Below are 17,500 nucleotides of genomic sequence, written 5' to 3'. Positions count from 1 at the left end.
AATCAAATTTTCCCATTTTTGCAATTGACGTTCATGCGTGTAAGAGTTGTAGTTGCAAGAAATTTCAATAAATAAGAAAGTCAATATGCTAACACCATAGCTTGCATATTACGATCACTCTCTTCTTGATCTCCTGAATAAATATGAGAATAAGAATGACTTGATTTCCTGTATGCATAAGCTTGCTTGTTGCACGTAAATAAAAGATGACTTGTGAAATTTATCATCTTTGCAATTAACATTGATGCTCGCATGTACTTTTCTAATCAAATTTTCTCATTTTTGCAATTGACATTCATGTGTGTAAGAGTTGTAGTTGCTAGAAATTTCAATAAATAAGAGATGACTCGTGAAAAATCAAGAAATTTTCCAAATCAGATTACATCTATTCCATTTATGTTGGAATTATCACATCAAGAAACAAAAATTGTGACATTAATTAATTAGAATAGCTTGTAATTTAAGTTTCCGCAAAATAAATGAATAAAATTTAAATTTACGTAGTGTTATTGATATATCGTGTCGATGATGTTTTCAATTTCACCCGTCTTTTTCAGAGTCTTCGTTGCCACTAATATTACAGTATCAAATTATCTCCAAAATAATCGATCTTTTCGCATCCCAAGTAAAATGGCCATTTCTGTGGCGCCGGCAGTCCCCAGAAGTGTCGTTAAAACATCGTCGTCTTCAACGTCGACAGTTTCTAGGCTTCGGAACTTGTCCTCTCTTCAGTTCGCAACGGAGCTTCGCACCTTTCAACTCCAGAGTCAGTCCCTCAAATCTAAGCCAAGCCGCCGAACTCTTACGCTGGTAAATGTGATTTGGTTAATGAAAAGGAGCGACTTTGGCTTTTTTCCTGCAACTTTTGTTGTGGTTTGCGTTAGAAATTTATTTGAAGGTTCGTTGTGATTTGTTTTTTATTTTACGACGATGGATTGGTAATTGTACACGGCGACATTGGGCTTGTTATGTGGATGATTTTCAGTTTAGTTCTTTTCTTTTGTAGTTAGTGTAGTTATTTTCTTTTTCCACAACTGAACTGGTGTGTTGTTTGACTTTGTGGAGTTATATTCCATTTTTATGTCCTGTAATATTAGTGAAAGAAAAGATTTCCAAACGCAAAAGATGGAACTTTCTCCATATTTCTTTTCAAGAATTGATGAGGATTCTCTTGGGTATAATTCTGGTTGGAGTTGTAAATATGGTTAAATATGCTGTAGAATTAGTAACATGTGAAACTGAATTGTATGGAAGTGAAACTCGGGCTACAAGGTCATGAAGAAACAAGGAACAAAAACACTGCATCTTGTGGTTCCCTGTTCCACAACTAGAAAGATTGTATTATAAGGTCAGAATTTTCTACCATGGAAGCATTTTGATGGCAGATTTTTCAAAATTAAAAATAAATAATAATAGCAGAAGTAACCAAGAAATAAAAGCTCTTTCTTAAATAGTTGATTCTTGAGGATCAAGACTTTTAGATTTTGTCATATGTTGGAGCTAATAGCGTCAATGTTATTGCATCAGGTTGCATCAAAGAAGCAGACATTTTCTTCTTTTGATGAGTTGTTGGAAAAATCTGACAAACCAGTACTCGTAGACTTTTATGCTACTTGGTATGTCTCTTTGTTGGTTTCAACTTCAGAAGTTCTATGTGATGAGTATTGCCCTGATTCTGTGTTTGAAATTTTTAGGTGTGGTCCTTGCCAGTTGATGGTTCCTGTTCTAGAGCAAGTCAGCTCCAAAATGGACGGTAAGATTCTAGTGGTGAAAATTGACTCGGAGAAATATCCCAGCCTTGCAAACCAGTACAGTATAGAGGCGTTGCCAACTTTCATTCTGTTTGCGAATGGAAAACCTGTTGATCGCTTTGTAAGTATCACTTTAGTTACCCCTTGGAATTCTGCAAATATTTGCTCGAATTCAGCTCTATCTTATTATATTATCGTCTAAGCCAGAGAAGACTAGTGCAAGATTGTGGGAAATGGCAAGAAAAATTTCTTTTAATCCTTGGCTTTTAGAATTACTTGGATCCAACATGACAATTTGCATTATCTGGTTTGATATGTGTGTGGATTAACACCTATATTCTTCATTCATAAAAGTTCATCGTGATTTGATATGTGGTGTCAACGGTCAACTTTTGAGGACTGTTTATAGTCAAATAATATCCTTTAATATATAGAAATCAATATTCAGGAGGGTGCGATGACTGCCGACAAGCTCATTGAACGCATTGAAACTTCACTACAAGTTAAGCACTAGCAGAAGATGTGAGTTCATTTGTCTCCCATCCCCCACACACAAAAAAGAAAGGAATTACTACTCCTGATTATATATGACTCTCCAGGCAGGATTGAAGTGATCTAAGAAATTGAGAGAGCAACATAGATGGTGCAAGCCACCTAAATTTGTGGATGATACTCACTTTGAATGTGGTAAGGCTTGACTCTTGTCTTTGGAGTATTGATCATTGCATACATCGGCTCAAAATCTTGACTGCTATTGTATGAGCATAATGTGTTTTGAACTTCGGATGTACTTATTTTATGATGGAAAAAGAATACAATAGTTACTTTACTTGTTTAGATATAACAACCTTTGAGTGCTATGGATATTGTTTTATAGTGCAATTGGAGTACCATGTCAGGGTTGAGTTGAACCGAATGGGCTTTTTTTTATCAAGCTCTTCTTGTTGACTTTGTATTCTTCTTGGTGATTTGTAAGAACATTAATATGTTGCGCATGCCGTTTAAAAAAAAAGTATTTTGTTCATTCATTGAAATGATCAAGTTAGATACTCTAAGACTTTCTTTATATAAAAAAAATAAAGTTATTCATTGTGATTAACAAATCATTTAGTTCTTTTTATAATTGAAAGATAGATAAAGAATTGAAATACATAGATAAATTAAATGAGATGATAAATTATATGATATTTATTATAATTTTAAATGATTGATTATTTTTTATGTATTTTTTATTTATCAAAATAAGTTTCACTGACCGCTTTTTTTTCCTCCAATTGCTCGTTAATTCCTTCCGTCTTCTTTTTTCCCAACGTATATAAATTGTTATAAGATGTATATGGACAAACATAAATGTATACTAAAATCCAGCGAGTTAGTATCGTGAACAAAACAATAGGACAATGCTTAAAATAAAGCAAACCGAGGTCTGTATAAAATACAGTGTCCTTAAAATAGATTTCGTCCCCTCCGGGATGTGCTTCGAGGATGAGTTGGACGTGTGTTTCCCAGGATACAACGGAACAACCAGCAGTATCCTAGCACGAGGTACCACTGCGACGAACTGAAATGTACCTGAACTTTATCACGAGACAGACCAACGACAAAGGAGCAGCAGCCGAGACAACAAAACAAGCACAGCTTCGAAAATATCATAATGCAGGAGAGTGTGTTGGAAGGACTTGAGGCTGCCCTTATATATAGGCACTCATGGACAGTCGCGGTTAGCCATCTGAAAGGCCAAAAGTCAGCCCAGCTGGAGGCCAGGTGAACTTTGGTGGGAAATTTTGCCTTGATCGGTCGGTTCGACATTCGACGCACTCAGGTCGCGCTGTACGCTTGCACACAAGTCAAGTCTTTTTCCACTGCAAATCGGGCCCATGATTTGCACCCCTGCGTCTGCGTGAACGAGAGAGAGCCTCTTGACCAATCATTGTTATGGTGTCTGTACTCAAATAAAAGGAAATACTTCTTGTGTCTTCAAAACCCAAATTTTCTTTTTGCCACTTGATCGAGTTTCCCTCTCCACTCCTCTCCCCAAAATTCTCCCTTCTAATAGGAGATATTTAACAATCGACGGTGCTTGAAAATGTGTGTTCTAATCACGATAAATTTCTTCCAAGATTTTTATGAAGACTTCAATGTTGGCAAATTCTGTTCAACATATTTTGAAACTTTTGAAGCACGGAGAACTTCAAATTTACTTGAAATTTCTAACATGAACTGAGCATGGAAGGCCAGCACTCATGAGTGATTATCCAGATGGCCCGACAACAATCCAGTCCCAAATGAAACCCTCCATCCAGAAAAAAACAATAAAATTTCATTCGAGCACGACTTTAACATTCCATCGTGCCCCCTTGATGTTTTGCAGTATCTCCGTTATCTTCCGCTCGCCTGATATGTGGCGTTCTTGATGTCGCGGACACAGTTAGGACTAGCCATAAGAGTGTTACTAGGAGTGGAATCTTGGGACTCACCATTTTGCCTTTTTTTAAGGAATTCGATTTGTGGAAGATTGAAATGTTGTATCTGTCGTGGAACGAGTTCGAGTTGAAGAACTTTGGCCTTCTGTATAGATAGGTTAAGCCCATAGATAATAGTGCTGACTTTTCATTGGGCCAAGAGTTGTGACATTTTGGTGAGTAATAAGTACATTTTTCAACTATAAATATAAATATGAGCAAACCAAAAGTTTGGTACCTGAAATTGATGGACTATTAATGTGAATATGTATATACGATTTCATGCTCTCACTACTAATTTTCCTGTTGAATTTTTTTATTCACTCCCGTTGTATCTAACTACACTAGGATTCCTAGTTTGAATGTCAAATAAGTATATTTTCAAAATAAAAAATTGGAGATTGTTTCTATTCACATTCTACATTCAGTTGGATTTTGCATGATAAAATCAGAAAAAATATGTGCCAAATCTCAGAAAGATATGGATATCAGGAAGTGTTAATGTATTTATATACGACCAAAATTCAATTTTAATTTGACTATTTGAGGCCTACATATTTTTATCACATCACACGACCAAATCAGTTTTAGATATTTAGATTCAGATTTAGTATCACCTTTATGGTAACATGACTCACTGTATTTGTGTTAATGTAGTAATCGTCATTAATCCACCTTAATTTCCACGAACTGAAAAGGTGGAACATGTGGCCGATGCATCTAATAAAACTCAATTCCTGAATTTGAATGCTCGAGCGTGATTTTTCGCTAATTGTGATATTGGTTTTATTTAACGAGAATATAAAACCGGAGGCTTGTAAATGTGTTACAGCTCATGAAAGTGCCTGGCCAACTGGGATTGTTTGTTAAGTAGCTGTAATGGTGGCCCATCTGTAAACGTGGCTTATTTAAAACCGTCGATGTGTGTCGGCGGAGGCGGTGAAATATTCCAGCACATGTTTATTTAATCAAATGTGCTTATAACATGTAAATATTTTCTTTTTTTTTATCACAAATTTATTGTAATAATAACTAAACTTTTATCTTCTTGTACTTTAAAATATTTTACAAAACATCCTGATTCGATACAGTAATGTATCGTTTTTAAAAAAACATTTGTTAATGCTTAGAAATAGCAGGGAAAATAAAGTTTTTTCTTTTAAGAAAATCCTTAAAACCACGATTTTTTACTTTTCGTAAAAATACGTTTCAAAGCATCACATTATAAAGAACGTTTTATATCGACAGGGTTAACCCGTCTCACAGATTAGGATCCGTGAGACGTTCTCACATGAAACCCACTCTTCTTCCAAAATCGTTTTTTTAAAAAAAATCAGATTATTGCATAATGGGTGATCCTTGGCAGCATTTCAATACAAACATTAAAATATTATATTATTTAAGGTTTTTATTTTTCATGGTTTCTTTCAAAGAAAACGATGATGAAGCAAGCGCGTTAGCTACAGTATCCAAACCCGTGTTGACCCACTGATTACGTGGATGTACGTTTGGCGTCAGATGCTGTATAGCATTAGCAATTGGGATTTCAATTTGTATTTTATTCTAATGAAATTTCACAAAAATCACGATCACAATCATTAACCCTTTTTTAAAAAACTTTTCATGATTAAAGAACGTTGGAAAAGCTGCTATTAATATTTTTTAATGGCCGATTATATAGTGAAACATTACTTAATATTTACGTAAAAGATTAGGTCTCTCGTAAAACGGTCTCACGAATCTTTATCTGTGAGACGGATCAACCTTATTGATATTCACAATAAAAATTATTTCTCTTACCATAAAAATTAATATTTTTTTATGGATGATCCAAATAAAAAATTCGTCCCATATAAGTTTTTGCTTTCATAAAATAAGCGTCACGATACTTTTTCGTAACAACATTTTCCACACCACTTTCATATTATATACTCTCTTATTCTCCAGATAATAACTCCTGATATAATAAAATTCTCATGTCAAAATTTAAATATTCGTTGGAGGAGTGTGGGAAAAAAAGGAAAAAAATAACGTGAAAAAGAAAATAAAAGAATAACCAAAAATTATACAAAAATCTAACATGATATATTAAATTTTTCGATTTTCAAATAATAATTAAATAGTTAAAAAAAATTAATAGAAAGTTGCTAATTTATGTTTTGTTCATTAGACTGCACATTGCTGATCAAACTTGTCTTATTTTTGGCTATTTAATTCTTGTTTCCAAGAATAACGGTCTCTAAAACATGAAACTATTTATTTATTTTAAAAACTTTAATTTCAATTTAATAATATATAAATGTGTTAGGAAAGAAGGTCGTTGACTATAAGACGAGAGACATAATTAAGATTCATTTGACCAAAATTACACATCAACATCAATTTTCTAACGTACGTTAGAAGAATGCCGTGGACTCTGATGTAATTAACATGAGGCCGCTTCTTCTTCTTTCTTTTGAAAACATTGGTATTAATTTAATTGGAATCACTGACGTTGTAATTGGACAGCTAAATCTTCTACCAAATTTATTTGGACCTTATCTAATTTAAGAGAGGCTACCTTTTTATTTTTATTTTTGGGAATTAGAGAGTAGGACATCATAATTTAAATCCAAGTTTTAGATAGTTAGACATAGTTTTACTTGGAGGATAATTGTTTACAACTTTACAAAGCAGAAAAGGGAGAGTTTCCTCCCATTAACTATGTCTAACTGTCCCCGATATCAAGATATAATAATAATAATATGATATAAAATGTTGACAAATTATGTGCGGGGTATCGCAATCTTGAGAAATACACACTCTGAATACAAAAAAATATGCGTGAAGAAGCATTGAAGAATGGTCCACTTTGTTTTTTTACTACGAAAATTCCCCGCAGAGCATGTGGATTCATTCATTTACACATGCTTCGTGTTCAAATATTTCTATTTTATGTGCAAACCATAGTATTTCTTTAATTGATATTACCTGATGTTCAGGGAATTCATCGAAGAAATGGACGACAACATATGTTAATGAGCCAAGGTTGAATGTTGATCTAGCTTATAATGAAAATCTAAACAACTTAGCCATAGAAAGAGTGATACGAAACCATGAGGACCAACAAGTGACAGTTTTTAGGAATAAAATTCAGATGTCTCTCTTAGTTGTCTAGGGAGAATCGATCATCATTGATATTATATAAAGATCACACGAGAACATAATTTTCATACCAACCAAATCACAGCAAACTCTTTATTGGAGGTACACAAACTCATTCAACTAAAAATAGTTATGCTTCATATATCAGAATATATTCGATTTAACAGAGAGAAATTACAGATTTTTCATTGGCCTCTTCTGCTATTTCCTATTTCTTTTGTTTGGAAGTAAGAGGAATATATTCGAGTTAACATAGAGAAATTATCATTTTATTTTCGCACAAAGTCATGTGAAGACGGAAATTTGAATTTTTGGAAAATAATTATAGATAAAATTCTAAATAAATAAATGTGAGAAGATCGGTCCACTTATACCAGTATTGAGTTTTCCCCTATCTCAATGTGGATTGTACGGTCTCTCAATATGTAGAGACGAAGCCATGTCAGGAACAGTGTCCTAAATCATGTCAAACCCAACGAAAGGACTGTCATTCGGCATATGGTGGGGGACTTACCGCTTAGTCTTACTGTATGACTCATATTTAAAGCAATTTACTGAGCCAAGTTTACTTCTCTGTCCCTTCCAACGTGGTGGGCCAAAAGCCCCTCTCCCCAACTTTCTTTTAGTTTTCTAAATTTAAACACTACAACATAAATCATAAATAATAAATTATTGGACAAAAACGAGCAATTTTATATTTTTTTATACGGTTATAGAAAAGTTTGAAAATAAACAGACACGTTTAGTTTAGTACTTGTTACAATAATTTATGTACCATGTATGTTCCAAGTTTGATTTATTGAGTAGGTCTCATGTGAGACCGTCTCACGGATCACAATCTGTGAGACGGGTCAACCCTACCCATATTCACAATAAAAAGTAATACTCTTAGGCATAGAAAGTAATACTTTTTCATGGATTATCCAAATAAAGATCCGTCTCACAAAATACGACCCGTGAGACCGTCTCACACAAGTTTTTGCCTGATTTATTTGCTTTACTATGTAGTGAGCTTTTCCAACATGTAGACAAAATTTGTGTAAAACGGTATCACGAGTCGTATTTTGTGATATCTTTTATCTGGGTCATTCATGAAAAAGTATTAATTTTTCTGTTAAGAGTATTACTTTTTATTGTGAATATCGGTAGGATTGGTCCGTCTCACAAATAAAGATTCGTGAGCCCATCTCACAAGAGACATATTTCCAATTGTATACAGCTTGTTCACTTCTTGTATGTTTTTTTATACACACAAATCATTTTTTTTTAAAATATGATTTGCCTTTATATATGTTACCGGAATTTCTCAAATATACTTAGAATTTTTTGTAATCCAATGCTACTTTACAAGAAAAGAGAGAGAGACAAAGGGGCAAAAAATGTGTATAAAATAATAATAAATATATTTTATTGCCAGCTCAACACCAATGACAAAAAAATCAAAAGTCAAAATCGGTGATCGGAAGGGAATATGGCAGTATGTGAAGTTAGGTTAGTGTAGTTTGTAGATTTGAGTTGACAACTTACACCGAATTAATCCATCCACACTAAAACCGTGACCACAAGGAAAGTAGAATAAACAGAAACAAGCAAACAAACATCCCATCCCGTTTGGATTTTGGAAGCAAATTATGTTTTCGTTTTTTCATTTTTTGTTCTTGATGTATTTATTTATGAAAAATAAATTTTTTTAATTTTGTATAACTTTTTTGTTTTTATTTTATTTAGAAACGTAACAGGTTTATTTTTATATGTTTATTACTTTTTAAAAGACAAAAAATATTACCTAGTAAATGGGTAATTTCAATTTATTAAATTTTTGACTTCGCAGAATCCACTTTAAACATTTATTCATCCATAAGTAATAAAGGTATAGATCTATACTATACAGAGAGTATTTTACTTTGATTCTAACATTTATTATATTGTATACAAAATTTATATATTGCGTTAACTTAATTGGAAATCTTTAAATATATTGAAAATTAATAATAATTGATATAATGTAGGGATAAATCTAAGTCACGGTCTTTTTACAACTCGATTTCAAACTTCGAGTTTCAGTTCTCAGTGTTTATATTTTCTTTATAACAAAAATTATGTTTCGAGTGAAAAATTATTATTTTTTTTATGAAAAATATTATTTTTATTTTAAATATGATATATTTGTGACATCGTATCACTATAGACTTAAGTTTTTTTTTTTCTTTTTCACTTTCTATTTTCTAAATCTTCTTTTGTTTTTTTTCTTTTTTATTTAGACTAAAGGAAGGAAAACAATAGATCTTACAAGAGTAATTTTTGGGTTTTTGGTCGATTTCTTCCTTCTTCTGTCAGGGTGTATTTTGATCCACACCGTAGAGCCCCTCACAGCTCATACATCACCGAAAGATTGAAAAATAAAAGAGGAGAGAGAGGGAAGAAACCCTTTTAGAAAACAGGGGGCTTCTCTCAAGGAAAGAACCGGAAGAAATCCACCGAAATCCCTCTTCAATGGAATCCCACATTTCCATTCACCAAATGTGATTGTATTTTTGCTTTCTTGTATTGTCCGTTCATGCATCACCGTTTGTTGGTTGTTTAATGCGAAGGGTTTGTGGTCAGTGAGAGAGGGGAAATAAATCAGAAGACTGAGGACCTGGGTGTCGTCTTTTCTCTGGTGTATGCTGATGGGTCTTGAGTGAAGGATAAATAATCGGTTTTTTCTACACTCTTTCTGTAAAGATTGCGACGGTGCGTCACTGGAACAGAAAGAGTTTTTTAAGCTCTATTTTTCTGGAATGGATACGAAAGGGAGGCTTGTGGCGGGTTCACACAACAGGAATGAGTTCGTACTCATCAATGCCGATGAGATTGGAAGGGTCAGCGCCTTAAAGAATTCACTTTCTTTTATTTATTCAGTTTTTCTCAATTTGGTAGCATTATCCAAAGCGTTCAGTCGCACCGCGGTGGTTCATTTTCGCTTTTAACGTTGCGTTCCATTTTGGTATGAGATTTTTTGTGTAGGTTTCTCAAATTTACTGGTAAGTTGGAAGGAATTTTCGTTATGCTGTTTTTATTTTTTGCAGTTTGATAAAACAAAGCAATTTCAAATGCTCTGCAACATTTTTCCGTATTATTTATTTCCGTGTAATTCTGGATGCAGCGTCTGTGATAAGAGATTGACTTTCTTGCTTAGTTCTTGTAAACTTTTCCAGATTTCGCGGCCAGTCCAAATTGTTCTCACTTGCTTCATTGCAGTTTATCTTGAATTTGCTTTTGAATCTGTTGTGGTCGTAATGCAGTTGCATTGTCTTGCTTCGATCTTTATTTGTCATCACAGAAATCTCGATCTGTTGCCAATTCTTACATTAATGTTTGAAATGTCAGGTGACTTCTGTGAAAGAGTTGACTGAGCAGATTTGTCAGATTTGTGGAGATGAGATTGAGTTTGGTGTAGACGGGGAGCCATTTGTCGCCTGTAACGAGTGCGCATTCCCTGTTTGCAGACCTTGTTATGAATATGAAAGACGAGAGGGTAATCAAACTTGTCCTCAGTGCAAAACCAGATACAAGCGAATAAAAGGTAGTTTTTCATCTTCTCATTATCTCGGATGTCTATGCTTCAACTTTGCTTCTTTTACTAACGGTGTCATTAATATGAGACAATTGATCTTTAGGGAGTCCTAGAGTCGATGGTGACGAAGAAGAAGAAGAATTTGATGATTTGGAAAATGAATTTGATTATAACAGCAATGAAAGACGAGATCCTCATCAGATCGCTGAGGCTGAACTTGCTGCTCGGCTTAATGTTGGTCGTGGTGCTTCTGTTATCTACACTGCTTCATCAGAATTGGATCCCTCAGCCGCTAACGCAGATATCCCTCTCCTTACTTATGGTCAAGAGGTGGGTCTCTTGTCTAATTGATGTGGGTTCCCGACAGTGAATTTGGACTGAAATTTGAATCTTGATTATGTGTTAAATTTTTTTATTTTTATTTTACTGTTGTTCTGATAAGAATGTTTCATGATAATGGTTCCTAATGAAGGATGATACAATTTCTGCGGACAAGCATGCTCTCATTATCCCTCCGTTCATGGGTCGTGGAAAGCGAGTCCATCCTCTTCCATTTTCCGATTCTTCCATGACTGGTAATTGTTTTCTGTTGGTCCTCGATGTTCAACTAGTTTCCTAGGCATTGAACTTCATTTTTTCAACAATATTGCAGTGCCACCACGTCCAATGGATCCGAAGAAAGACTTAGCTGTATATGGATATGGTACTGTTGCTTGGAAGGAAAGAATGGATGAATGGAAGAAAAAACAGAATGATAGGCTCCAGGTTGTTAAACATCAAGGAGATAAATTGGGGGATGAGCTGGATGATCCTGATTTACCTAAGTAGGTCCACTCCTTCGGTTTCCTATTTCACATAGTAGTTGTTTTAATTATTATTTCCAAATCCGTTTAGATTTCATATTATCTATCTGCGATCCAACTCTTGCTTTTGCAACAGCAGCTTCACTCTTTGGTGCTAGTGAAATTAATCTTATCTTGATTGCATGTACCAAATTCTTTAGAAAGTTGTATTATTGTATCAAATCAAGGTTCTAAAATTCGCTAGACACTAGTTAGACGTCAGACCAACGCCTACACCACCTAGGCGGGGACTAGGCGTCGCAAGTCGGATTTCATGGTATCAACATAATAAGATAAGTTTGATGTGTTAGGGCAAGCCAACAAATCGTATTTTTGTTGAACTTTGCCTTTAGGGTCTATAAAAAAATTATTTTTCATGCTATAAATCTTCGATATATTGTATCTCCATTTCAGTTTTCTTTTGTAAAAGGACCTGCACATGCTTCTTTGTGTTCATTCTTTTCACTTATTTTTATCTTCCGTTATATTTGAGGCATGCGAATGTAGTAGTAGTTTCTTCTTGTCTATATTTTCTGCAACTCTTAAAGATGTAGGAGTAACTGTAGGGGCAAGGCGGCTGTATTATGGTTAAGAGAAGTTTGACAGCCGTTGATTCATGAAAACATTTATAGATAGTGTTGATGCATATATGAACCAATAAATTTAGTTATATGCAAGTATTAAAGTGATCAAACTATAAAACTAATGTGATTTCTTTCACTTTTACCTCTTTTGCTCCAGTTCATTTGCCTCATATCTTGATGTTTTCTATTGTAATTTACAGGATGGATGAAGGCAGACAACCTCTTTCGAGGAAGCTACCAATACCTTCAAGCAAGATAAACCCCTACAGAATGATCATTTTACTTCGAATGGCAATTCTTGGGTTGTTTTTTCACTACAGAATTCTTCATCCTGTCAATGACGCATATGGCTTGTGGCTAACGTCAATTATATGTGAGATATGGTTCGCTGTCTCATGGTTGTTTGATCAGTTTCCGAAGTGGTCTCCAATTTTGCGAGAAACGTACCTTGATAGACTCTCACTGAGGTAAATATTTCCACTTTTTTTAATCTTTAAATTTTTATGCCCATTTTTTTTACTGTATCGCATAAAACAGATGACTCCACCATTCCAGGTATGAGAAAGAAGGAAAACCCTCTGAGCTAATGCCTGTGGACATATTTGTGAGTACAGTGGACCCCATGAAAGAGCCGCCACTCATTACGGCAAACACAGTTCTTTCTATTCTTGCCGTCGATTATCCTGTAGACAAGGTTGCTTGCTATGTCTCAGATGATGGTGCTGCAATGCTTACTTTTGAAGCTCTATCTGAGACATGCGAGTTTGCCAGGAAATGGGTCCCATTCTGCAAAAGGTTTAGCATAGAACCTCGGGCTCCTGAATGGTATTTTGCTCAAAAGGTTGACTATTTGAAAGACAAGGTAGAACCAACATTTGTTAGGGAACGCCGGGCAATGAAGGTGTTTTAACTTTTCCCTTATTATCTGTTTCAGAAATAATTTCTCGTCATTGACTTAATATTATTTCTTCTATTTGCTGTTTGAGGTTTACACTTTACACAACCTTTGGGTTTATGCAAAAGAAAAATAGGTGAAGAACTAGTGTTTTCATTTAAGATGACCATGCCCTGTTTATAAACTACCAAAAGAATTTGATGGTTTTTCCATAGAGATTTTTCATTTTTGGGTTTGAAATTTGATGACTGAAACTTTCTTTCTGTAACTGTTATCATTCAGAGAGAGTATGAAGAGTTCAAAGTTCGAATAAATGGATTGGTGGCCACTGCACAGAAGGTTCCTGAGGATGGTTGGACCATGCAGGATGGAACACTGTGGCCGGGAAATAATGTCAGGGACCACCCTGGAATGATCCAGGTATAGTGAGCTTACTCTGATTTTATGCTTCCTAAATTGACGGGAATGGTAACTGTCTAGAAGAATTTGTCATTATATTTTGATTTATCTCAACAGGTGTTCTTGGGTCAAAATGGTGTTCAAGATATTGAAGGAAATGAATTGCCTCGTCTCATATATGTTTCACGTGAGAAGAGGCCTGGTTTTGAGCATCACAAAAAAGCCGGTGCTATGAATGCTTTGGTAACTGTCTTCTTCTCTCTTGCTGCCATTATGGATTTATTTATGTTTTCCAGAGTAATTTTTTGCATCTTCAGCTATCTTATTATGTTTTTTTTAATTCCAGATACGGGTGTCTGCTGTCATCTCAAATGCTCCGTACCTACTGAATGTTGATTGTGACCACTACATAAATAACAGCAAAGCTCTCAGGGAAGCTATGTGTTTCATGATGGATCCTCAAGCTGGAAAGAAGATATGTTATGTGCAATTTCCTCAAAGATTTGATGGAATTGATCGGCACGATAGATATTCAAATCGCAATGTTGTCTTTTTTGATGTATGTATGGTTTTTAAGGGTTTTCTATTACAAATTATGAGTGTTATGCATGTGTGGTTCTATGTTGTCTCCTGTAAAAGGCTTATTTTATCTCAATTACTAACAGATAAATATGAAAGGACTGGATGGGATCCAAGGTCCAATTTACGTCGGAACTGGATGTGTATTTAGGAGGCAAGCCCTCTATGGATATGATGCTCCCAAGAAGGCAAAACCTTCGGGGAAAACTTGCAATTGTTGGCCCAAATGGTGTTGCTTCTGCTGTGGATCTAGAAAGAAGAGCAAGAAAGGGAAATCAAAGAATAATAAGAAAAAGACTAAGAGCAGGGAAGCTTCAACACAGGTTCATGCTCTTGAAAATATTGAGGAAGGAATAGAAGGTAAGAGTAAATTTCAAATCGATAAATTTTATAAATATTCTAAGAGAATTTGAACACTACTGATGACATTACATTTAGAAAAGAATTAAACGAATTTCCCTGGTTTTTATGTATTGAACTATTGGTATTAATAGTTTACCTTTCTCTCATGTGGCAGTAATTGAAAGCGAAAAACCAACCTTCATGCCCCAGATTAAATTCGAGAAAAAATTTGGACAATCTCCGGTTTTCATTTTTTCAACACTTCTAGAAGAAGGTGGTGTTCCACCTGGAACCTCATCAGCTTCCCTCTTGAAAGAAGCTATTCATGTTATTAGTTGCGGCTACGAGGATAAAACAGACTGGGGGAAAGAGGTATGCTGTGTCCATGTAGATTCTTTTTTCCCAAAGATCTTATAGTGATTTTTGGCCTTAATACTCATGTTCTTCACTATCAGGTCGGATGGATTTATGGTTCGGTTACTGAGGACATCTTGACTGGTTTTAAGATGCATTGCCATGGCTGGAGATCTGTGTACTGCATACCACATCGACCTGCGTTCAAAGGGTCTGCCCCTATCAATCTATCGGATCGTTTACACCAGGTTCTTCGGTGGGCTCTAGGATCTGTTGAAATTTTCTTTAGCAGGCATTGCCCTCTTTGGTATGGATATGGGTGTGGTCTGAAGCCATTGGAAAGATTTTCTTACATAAACTCGGTGGTATATCCATTGACATCACTTCCGTTGATCGTTTATTGCACCCTGCCAGCTGTTTGCCTTCTTACCGGAAAATTCATTGTCCCAGAGGTGAAGAATCTCTGCTGGAAAATATTTACTTTTTAGTTAGTTTGATCATCGTTTTGCTGACTCTTTTCTTTTATGTTATAATATACAGATCAGTAACTATGCGAGTATAATTTTCATGGGCCTTTTTATATCAATTGCTGCAACGAGTGTCTTGGAGATGCAGTGGGGTGGTGTTGGAATCGACGACTTGTGGAGAAACGAGCAGTTTTGGGTGATTGGTGGTGTTTCATCTCACTTTTTCGCTCTAATACAAGGTCTGCTCAAGGTTTTGGCTGGTGTAAGCACGAACTTCACTGTTACATCCAAAGCAGCCGATGATGGAGCATTTTCGGAGCTTTACCTCTTCAAGTGGACATCGTTGCTAATCCCTCCAATGACTCTGATGATCATAAACATTATCGGGGTCATAGTTGGGATCTCAGACGCCATCAACAATGGCTATGAATCGTGGGGACCTCTATTTGGCAGACTTTTCTTTGCATTGTGGGTGATCGTCCATTTATACCCCTTCCTCAAAGGTTTCATGGGGAAACAAGATAGAATTCCCACTATAATCGTGGTTTGGTCGATTCTTCTTGCTTCTATTTTGACATTGTTGTGGGTTCGTATCAACCCATTTTTGTCTAGAGGTGGAATCGTTTTAGAGGTTTGTGGGTTGAATTGTGATTAGATACAAAGAATAAATTTTATTAGTTGGATTTAAGTCTATAAGTAGAAAGACCTGCAAAGGAAATGAGGTTAAAAGATCTTGATATCCCTGTAAGCATATGTGTTGCTAATGACCATTGGTTACAGAAGGGAGTTTGATGATACCCTGGGGTGACAGGATTGTAGATAAAAAGAAGCTACGGACCACTCTTTTTTCGATGTTTTTCTTTAATTCTTTGGATGTGTTATGTTCTCTGTAGCTGCAAATGAACATAAAGTTTGGTTAATAAGTTATATTCTATATTATAGTATTTTTTGTTGTTGTTTCGTTCTTGTCTTTGCGGTGTTCTGTTTTCTTGGTATCGATTTATCCAATATCTGAACTCGATGATTTTGTCAATTTTTATGGAACTTTATTTCTGGTGTTCGTTGTTGTGTAATATTTTATTTTGTATGAAGTTAAATATAATCTGAAAACATGTTTCATACAAATGTAGTTGATCAATTTCTTAATTAAATCGGTCATCCTAATTATTTCTATTTGTTTTTGGTGAAAATTTCGATCATTTCAAATAAACAGAAATTAGTTCGATTTTTAAAAATTGAATTGTGTCTGGCCGTAAACCTGGGAAATATCTTGGTTTCCCGATACGCATGTGTTATATTTCTTTCCACACACCAATTTTTCACTCCCGCCAAGCCTAAGCGGCTCAAGAAACATGAGTTGGTCAAGGCAAATCCTTTGCACTTCACGATAGGGACGGATTCGCACACCCAGAGTTTTCATAGTAAATACGAAAAATCAAATGAAATCATATTTTTTCGTGAAAACAGGTGGCTCTACTTGACAAAACAAGATGGCTTTTCCCGGATGAATTTTATAACCCTCGACACTCCTAATTTCGAATGAAAATTGTCCCCACTAGCCTGGATATCATAATCATTACTTAGTCTTACGGTTCCAATTTAGGTTCAAACTCCATTTCAATGGTTTCCTGGAACTGGATCTTTGCGCAATAAAGTAAAACGTCCCCCTCTATGTCTTACGATCTATGGCAACATTTTTCATTTTCATAGAAGTCAGAAAAACTTTGTAGAGATTGATCTACTATTATCGAGGAACGTTCGACTTGAAGGACACGATCTGTAAGGCTCGAGAATTATCGATATTATTGATGTTGGAATTATAGAGATAAGAATGCACAATTATGAGATTTTGAGCAGCAGGGCCGAAGCCACACCGCACCCGCAGTGCTAAGACTACCGCCCCCGCGGTGTAGGTGATAGAAAATTGGGAGATTTTTCGAAGTAACACCGCACCCGCGGTGCGCGCACGACCGCACCCGCGGTGCTGAGACCCCACCCGCGGCGGTGCAAGCGCCGCACCCGCGGTGCGTGAATTTCCGAAAATGATAAGGTTGCCGAGAGCTTAGCGCACCCGCGCTGCTAGTGTACCGCACCCGCGGTCTTGCGTGTCAAGTGAAAAATAAAC

General features: G+C 35.5%; 2 protein-coding genes across 6 annotated transcripts; both read left to right on the top strand.

The window, feature by feature from the left end:
• Positions 1-543: 543 nt before the first annotated feature.
• On the top strand, positions 544-5,183 carry LOC140816947 (uncharacterized). 5 transcript variants are annotated; one of them, XR_012114695.1, is made up of 6 exons: positions 544-810; positions 1,528-1,616; positions 1,695-1,872; positions 2,200-2,273; positions 2,355-2,438; positions 5,046-5,183. XR_012114695.1 is itself a non-coding variant. In XM_073176466.1 (5 exons), the coding sequence occupies exons 1-4, from the start codon at positions 631-633 to the stop codon at positions 2,263-2,265; spliced, it is 513 nt and encodes a 170-aa protein (XP_073032567.1). In that variant the 5' UTR covers positions 544-630; the 3' UTR covers positions 2,266-2,273; positions 2,355-2,662. The 5 variants fall into 5 exon arrangements, 2 of the variants coding, with proteins under 2 accessions (XP_073032567.1, XP_073032566.1); XR_012114694.1 differs by having other exon boundaries at positions 545-810; positions 2,351-2,438; positions 5,046-5,180; XM_073176466.1 differs by lacking the exon at positions 5,046-5,183 and having other exon boundaries at positions 2,355-2,662.
• Positions 5,184-9,683: 4,500 nt separating this feature from the next.
• On the top strand, positions 9,684-16,321 carry LOC140817571 (cellulose synthase A catalytic subunit 2 [UDP-forming]-like). Its single transcript, XM_073177326.1, has 14 exons — positions 9,684-10,218; positions 10,727-10,922; positions 11,017-11,243; positions 11,386-11,488; positions 11,566-11,737; positions 12,540-12,806; positions 12,895-13,240; positions 13,517-13,654; positions 13,751-13,876; positions 13,980-14,192; positions 14,299-14,572; positions 14,730-14,926; positions 15,010-15,360; positions 15,449-16,321. The coding sequence occupies exons 1-14, from the start codon at positions 10,138-10,140 to the stop codon at positions 16,028-16,030; spliced, it is 3,273 nt and encodes a 1,090-aa protein (XP_073033427.1). The 5' UTR covers positions 9,684-10,137; the 3' UTR covers positions 16,031-16,321.
• Positions 16,322-17,500: the final 1,179 nt, after the last annotated feature.

The sequence above is a fragment of the Primulina eburnea genome, chromosome 16 (assembly GCF_022965805.1).
Source record: "Primulina eburnea isolate SZY01 chromosome 16, ASM2296580v1, whole genome shotgun sequence".
NCBI lineage: Eukaryota > Viridiplantae > Streptophyta > Magnoliopsida > Lamiales > Gesneriaceae > Primulina > Primulina eburnea.
This window is presented reverse-complemented; position numbering and strand designations above follow the sequence as displayed.